This window comes from Xiphophorus couchianus, chromosome 8 (genome assembly GCF_001444195.1).
Source record: "Xiphophorus couchianus chromosome 8, X_couchianus-1.0, whole genome shotgun sequence".
In the NCBI taxonomy this organism is placed as follows: Eukaryota; Metazoa; Chordata; class Actinopteri; order Cyprinodontiformes; family Poeciliidae; genus Xiphophorus; species Xiphophorus couchianus.
The window spans coordinates 9,985,701-9,993,439 of NC_040235.1; the positions used below are offsets into that span (position 1 = coordinate 9,985,701).

At 41.2% G+C, this 7,739-nt stretch overlaps 1 protein-coding gene across 1 annotated transcript; it reads left to right on the top strand.

Moving 5' to 3' along the window:
• The first annotated feature begins 2,129 nt into the window (after positions 1 to 2,129).
• On the top strand, positions 2,130 to 7,342 carry pou5f3 (POU domain, class 5, transcription factor 3). The gene is made up of 5 exons (XM_028026005.1): positions 2,130 to 4,853; positions 4,949 to 5,060; positions 5,254 to 5,384; positions 5,806 to 5,970; positions 6,047 to 7,342. The coding sequence occupies exons 1-5, from the start codon at positions 4,092 to 4,094 to the stop codon at positions 6,305 to 6,307; spliced, it is 1,431 nt and encodes a 476-aa protein (XP_027881806.1). The 5' UTR covers positions 2,130 to 4,091; the 3' UTR covers positions 6,308 to 7,342.
• The last annotated feature ends 397 nt before the right edge of the window (positions 7,343 to 7,739 follow it).

Genomic DNA, 7,739 nt, shown 5'->3' on the forward strand with positions numbered 1-7,739 from the left:
CAATTCCTGTATTTGCTACCTGGAATTGCAAGAATGACAAAAAATGTAGTCTTTTGATGTGCTTTTTTAGCTGGTGGTAATCATTATTTTTGAAGTAATGTCCAAAAAACAAGATGGCTTAAACTATGTGGGCCCATAGAAGTGCCAATTAAGTATCAGTAAAGAGCATAGCAAAAGATGAAGGTAACTAAGTGAAGTAAAGTTAAATCAAACTTCCTGTTTGCTTGAGGTATCATATTGGTAAAATTTAAAACAAACTTTTTCCCAGACAAAATGAGAAAGAGAGTTGGACATCCTCTTGATCCTGCAATAATATAAGAAACTTATTCTAGGAACTTTTAGACAGGCTTTCCTAATTGGTAAAAGTTGGGGCAAGTGTGTATTCCTAATTTTATAGCGGCAGTCTTATCAAAAAGGCACAACTGAATCTCAAAATTCATCAAATGATCTGGGATGAGGTTTATCTCCAGCACAGGAAGGTCATCATACTTGGTAACTCAATAAAAAGGGAGCAGGACATGAACTAGATCAATACATTTCTTGTCACCATGCTTCCTTTTCATCACTCACTTTCCCCTTTCTGCTACGGCCTGGATCAGTCCTGTAAGCCCAGGTCACCTAAAACACACATTTAAACACAAGATCTGAGACATCTGTGGGGGTTTCTGGCTAAATACTCACCCTCCCCTCCTCACTGTACCGAGCTATTCAGCAGTTGGTCCCCTTCCCCCCTCTTTTGGACTCCCTGAGATGAGTGCTCTGTAGACCCCCTTTCTCTCCCTCTCAAACCCAGCCTGAAGTCTGCTATCTCTCTTGCTGTTTGCCTTTTTGCATGACAATTATCCTCCCAAGTCCATGGCCCAGGACAATGCTTGTAAGGATGGAGTTTGATGTCTTTTAAGCCGTTGACTCTGGTTGTGGTCTTACAGAGGATCTCTAGTCATGAGCACTGATCCTCAGTGTAAACTGATATCAGAAAATTCAGCATTCCGCTAATTGAGTGCTGCAGATATATGAGATTGGGGAAAAAGAAAACATTTTGCATGCTTTTTAAAATTGGTTTGCAAATAAGACCAGTAAAGGTGACAGACATTTGTATTCATCCCAAACTGTGTAAACCCTTTGAGGAAGAGCCTTTTGCTCCAGTTGCAGATGCACTCTTTTGAAACATGTCTCTACCAACTTTGCATATTTAAAGACTTAAAATTGTACCCATTCCTGGCTCAAACCCAGAGTAGATGGAGGGAGAGAATCTGTCAACATCTATTTTAACATTCATATAAATTTGTTTTGATTGAAACCATTCCACTGAGTTTATGATTGTTATCCACGGCCTGCACCCCATTTTAAAATCTGCAGACTCAAATCTGCCTTTGACACGTCTTACTATCAACCTTGAAGAAAAGTTTTCTTTCCGCAAGATGCTGCCATCACCAGTTGTTGAAGTTCATTAAATTTTTTGTCTCTGTGCACCACCCAGGTCCATTAACCAGTTTGAGGACTCTCCCACCCAAACATACAAGATCTAAAATAACTTCATGTATTTTCATGTAGCTGAGGAGAATTGAAAGGAGGTGGTTTTGAGCCAACATTACAGGACAGCTGTAGAAGGAAACCTCCTTGAGGCTGCACCATATTCCAGCAGGGCAGTCTTAGCTATAAAATTCCAAATGCCTAAATAAAGGAGTTGAAAATAAAGACACGAGGACCAAAAAGCAGATGGAGAAGGAAACATTTCAAACAGTCTCTTGCATTGATCAGAATGGGAGAGACATCTAAAGACCAGTAACAAAAGCAAATGAGGTGGATTAGCAGTGTTTACCAAAAACCGATGGTGTCATTAAAGATTTGTAGCTGTGAAATATTGTCTATGCTGCCCAGAAGTTGTGTGGTTAACATGTCATGACAGTCAAAAGAGTTTCATACAGAAAGCGTCTCCGGACTGACAGACTGCTACCAAGAGTAGCTTAATTCAACTTAATTTGACTAGAATTAAGTTGAATTGAATAATGTGGTGGCTCATATCAAACCACAATATTGTAGCAGAATGGCCTAGTCAAAGACCATACCTAAGTTCAAATATTTTTCTGCCTAAGCTCAAGCTATTTTGCAAAGTAAACCATAAAGTGGAAAAAATAAAAATAAATTAAACAAAAAAATACAGCAACTCTGGTAGATACATACCCAAATAGAACTGTAACTATAGGGTAATTTTACAAAGTCTAAATCTGTAGCTAAGACTTTTTTTTTAGGAATGTTTCATCTTCCTTCTACTTCAACATGATGCACTGCATTGGATTAGTCTGACATAGAATGCTATTTGTGTGCAAAGAGCTTCATTTTGGGGGTGTACAAAGGTTTAACTTTTTTTTCTTGATTTGTTAGCACTGTTTCATTTGTACTTTCACATTCCACAGCCACACATCACTTCTTTAAAAGCCACAGTGAAATGTCTGGACCTTGACATGCTTCAAGGTCCAGACTCACGTACTGTCACCAGGAGACATTCCGGACAGTGGGGTTATTGCACCTGTAGACAGCTTGGTTCTCAAACCAGTTTTGGACCTTTAGGCCAAATAACACTGATACCACGTACAGAACCTGGGCGAAACTGCTGGCTAGAGTTTTGTTCAGATTACAGAGGGTGTGTGTGTGTGTGTGTGTGAGAGAGAGAGGTGATCGGTGTGGGGTGGAATCAAAGGGTTGAGACTTATTGTTCTAATGTGAAAAGGAGCTAATGGTCGACCATCGCAACTCGGGATCTGAAATCCACGGGGTGCCCCGGGGCCAAGAAGCACAATGGCACCCCCTCTCCTTCCCCGCAGTGCGTCTTCCTGCCGCAATCTGCGGCCAATGACTCGCGCTGGGGGGAGCACCATCTGCAGCGATGGTCCGGCCATCCACTGAGCACCGATCCAAGGTGAATAAGACCTCACCTGAATGAACAACCCACCCATTGGCCTACCACATTACCAACGCAACTACTAAAAATGTCGACTGTAGTTTAAGGGAAATATTAAGCCTTCAAAAATGAGACCAATAGTTATTGCAATTTTAAATGCAAATTCCTACTACAGTTTGCATAAAATACATGCATAAAAATGATTCATCCAATTTAAAACAAGCTTAACAAAAAAAACAAAAAACATCCTCCTAAATTAATGGACTACGTAATTTTTTCTTCTTCTTTTTTTCCAAAATAATTTTTGACAAAAATACGTCTTAAGCCATTATTTCAGGAGGCTGACATGAGTGAAATGTGTTCATGGGCCACAGCTTTGAATGTTAACATCCTACTTACAGTGTCACCAAAATGTGCCACTGTTTGCTTCTAAATTAAGTTAGCACGTTTGATAACTGTTCCAGATTAGGGCACACAGGGTTATCTTTTTAAATGGATCAATGCAGAGCAAAGCGAAGTATTTTCACAAGGATTATAATATCAAAGCCATCTCCTTAAGAAAGCATAATTTAAACAAATGTAGCTTTATAATTCATTAATGAGGAGAACAGTATGGTGTTACAGTATGTATTTATAGTGGAGGTGACCAGTGTCTACTTAGCATTGTAAATACGCTTATTTTTCCCCTGTTTTCGGCTGCATCAACTATGTTTCACCCGAGTACATCTTAGATTTGCTTCAGTTTTGCAAAATTTGCGAAGATTCGGCGAACAACGAAACCCGAAGTTGTGTTAAAAGACACGCCCACTTCTCTGCAGAAGAATCAAGGTCATTCACGAATTTGCCATCAGCTGTGCGTAATTGTCTACACCAGCCAATGGGCGCACAGATAGGTCGATCTCCAGCTCCCGCGCCTGTGGTTAGGAAAACCTGTGGAGCCACCGCAAGGAATGAACATTTCAGCTGAGAGGTGGTTGTGAAGAGGGGTCTAATGGAGGAGGCCAAATAGTGACGACAGTGGTATCGTTCAGGAAACTGATGCCTTCTTAAATTGTTTCTGTCGTCTTAGATTTTTCTTTTTACATTAAATCAGATGGGTAGCTATCATTCGAGCTATTTCTAACTTTTTGAAAATTATTTATATAATTTGAGAGTTACTTGTAAGCAAGATTTTTACGCTCTCAGGAAGATGTCTGACAGATCGCAGACCCCGGAGATCCAAAGTCGACCTTATGACTTCAGCCGGGCTGGCGCTTGCAACACTCAGGTTTTGGGTCAGGAAGGCACGGGCAACTCTTCGTGTTTTCAGCTTCCTCATGGGGTTTTACCCGACCCGAGTCTGCTTTACAGCAAGCCAGCCTACGGAGGGATCACACCCGCACCCACCCAGACGTTTCTCCCGTTTCCACACGTCGCCAATGACTACCGAGGATCCGATCTGCAGGCTGGGGACTTTGGGCAGCCAAAGCATTGGTATCCCTTCCCTGCACCCGAGTACACTGGCCAGGTACCCGGCGTGATTGCAGCCACCCAGCCAACAAACCTGAGCCCCCCGATAGCCGAGACTCGGGAGCAAATCAGATTACCCGAGATCAAGACCGAGAAGGACACTGGATATGATTATCCGACCGAAATGAAGGTTCAACAGTATCCGATTCCTGCACCTTCCACAAGCATGACCCATGGAGTCTTCTACCCACCGACTTGGAACCCCTCCTTCTGGCCCGGGATCACTCACATAACCCAACCAGGAAGCAATAACCAAAACCCCTCAGCGTCCTCGACATCGTCCCCGTCAATGTCCCCTTCACCCCCAAGCAATGGGACCCAGGGGAATGCGTTTTTCAGCGTAAACGCAAACCAGGTTCCTTCACAGCCCCAGGCACAGAACACGGCTCCTAACACACGGAGCAGCGGATCCTCAAGTGGGGGTTGCAGCGATTCTGAAGAGGTAAGTTAAGATGCGCCACAACTCTCTTTTTAATTTAAAATCCAAAGTAAAGGTTTACTCAGACCAATGCCATCTAAAAATGTTCCTGTTCTCAGGAGAACCTCACCACTGAAGAACTAGAGCAATTTGCCAAAGAGTTGAAACACAAACGGATTACTTTGGGGTTCACTCAGGCAGATGTTGGCCTAGCTCTTGGTAACCTTTATGGTAAGCTTCCATGATTTGTTTTTCTCCAGAATTTAATTACTTTATGATGCATGTTTATCTTTGAACAGTTTTGTCAAATCTGAATGCTGAGTTTTTGGAGACTGACAAACTTAATGTCTTGGTCAATGTTCCAACTGCTTTAGAAACTCAAAACTTTCCTAGAAAAACACTAAATTTGTCTTTGTCAATGTAGGCAAAATGTTCAGCCAGACAACCATTTGCCGCTTTGAGGCTCTGCAGCTGAGCTTCAAGAACATGTGCAAGCTGAAGCCCCTTCTGCAGAGATGGCTGGATGAGGCAGAAACTTCGGAAAATCCTCAGGAGGTAAGTAAAGCTTGCAACATCTGCCTACTAGTTTGCAAGAAAACAAAAGCTGCATCAATGGCTTGATGGAGCTGGTCTTTTCAGGCCTACAGTAGTTAAATGTCCTGCTGAGCAAACGTGAATCAAAGCCATCTGCTCTTGTGATGCGCCACCTAGTGGGAAACCCATCTGGTTAGTGATCACATGAATCCTAAAGTAGGCTGCATGGGTTTCCAGTCAAAGTCCAGTCCTGGAGAGCTGCTGTCCTATTTTGTTTCAGGTGTATTGGTGAAGGGATGTATCAAAAAAGTTGCTCTTAAGGACTGGACTTGGGCACTCCTGAAATAGCTTAAGCTAGCTGGAGTAAAAATCTTACAGGTTTTAATTTTTCCAGAACAGCTGTAATCAGCAGTCTTATATTTTTATTTTTATTTTTTTTCAGATGTACAAGATTGAGCGAGTGTTTGTCGACACCAGAAAGAGAAAGCGGAGGACCAGTCTGGAGGGAGCGGTGAGGTCTGCATTAGAGGCCTACTTTATCAAATGTCCCAAGCCCAACACTCAAGAAATAACACAAATCTCAGATGATCTGGGCCTGGAAAGAGATGTAAGTGTATAAAAATGTCTTTTAATTCACATTTTCTAGAGTTGGCATGTTGTATACTGACTGTTTGCTGTGGCAGGTGGTGCGTGTTTGGTTCTGCAATCGAAGACAGAAGGGGAAGCGTCTGGCCCTGCCGCTGGACGAGGAGTGTGAAGGCCAGTACTATGAGCAGAGCCCTTCACCATTGAACATGGCCCCTACTCCCATCCAAGGCCAAGCCTACCCATCCTCCAGCTACACCGGAACACCTCCTCCAACCCTCTACATGGCCCCACTTCACCGACCGGATGTTCTGAAACATGCTCTGCACCCTGGACTGGTTGGTCACCTGACTGGTTAAACTGGTGGGTAGTCTCCCAACCACACTACAGTTCTTCCTCAAACATCCATCTATACCCAACCTGAGCTGAAAATGGGATCTGATTCCAGTTGACTTGATGTGAAACAAGGCAAATATCAAGTGGGAGAGGGCTGTTTCTTTTTGACTATCAAAAAAAAAAGGACAATAAGCCTTAATCAGCATTTGTAAATCGGTGCCTTTCTTTTCTTGTCTTGTGGATATTTTAAACTTTCAGTGTTTTGCAGATTTGTACTTTGTTTTCTGATACGGAGGTAAAGTTATAAGGTTAGACTTTTAATACTGCTGAACCCCAGAGTAGGCTTGACCACAAATTATTCAGTCATGTCTATTTGTGCAATACTTTATCAGAAACCGAAAGCTGTTGGTAACATTAAACTTAGCTTTTTTTTTTATTTGCACAAACTTGTAATCATCACTATTGCCATAACAGATGGGTTTATGGTTGCATGTATTGTAATTTAAAATCAAGAAGATTTGAGAAGTGAAAATAGGAAGTGTTCATCAGTATTGGCTGCTAATTTTTTTTTTTTTGTTGTTTTTACAAGTTTCTTATCGCAACTTCTTTGCGATTTGTAGGGTTCTGTATGCTGTGGTTTGGCATCCAGTTCAAGTTAAATTGCTGGGTTTTCTTTTTTACTTCAGCTGAAACATTTAAAGAAAATGTTCTTTACTTAAACCATGTGCATCAAGTCCTTAAGTGCTGTTAAATTATGACCACGCTAAAGCTTTGAATCTTATTTTCCTTTGTTTCGTGTTGACCTGAAGATCTGACATCAGTGCATTTGTAATGTTCACTCTAGCTGTTAGCTGTTTAATGTGAAATTACTAAAATCGACAAAGAATTCTAATATATTGCGGCAGAGAGATAATCACCTGAAAACACATCCCAAGAAATTTTTTAGCTTAAAAATCAAGCTGCTGTTTTTATTTTATGTTTTAATGTTTGAACATGCAATGAATTGTCTTTTACTTCCAGTAAATCTTTTCTGATATCAAAAACCTGTTTCGTTTTATTACTTAAAAAAAGAAACATCCTTAAATGCATGTTAAAAGGGGGAGAAAAAAAGTGAAATTTCAAGCAGCTTCCTACATATTTGCATGGAAGTAAGTTTGGGGTGACGGTTAAATGGGTTTTAATAACTGGTCTTGTTTTTTTTTTTTTTTGGCTTGGATTGCAATTGGTAAAGGTTTTGAACTGTGGTGTGCTTTTTTTTATTTTATTTTATTTTTTTAATGCCATGCATCCACAGATGATTTTTCTGATACCAAGCTCAAGTTATGAGGCTGAAGGTGTATTGCATATTTGCAATACTTTTTTTTCCCCAAGGTTTTATTGGCTCTAGTGGCATTTATTTGATAGTGAATTGACAGGAATGAGGGTAAAGGTCGCCAGGCTGGGAATCGAACCTTG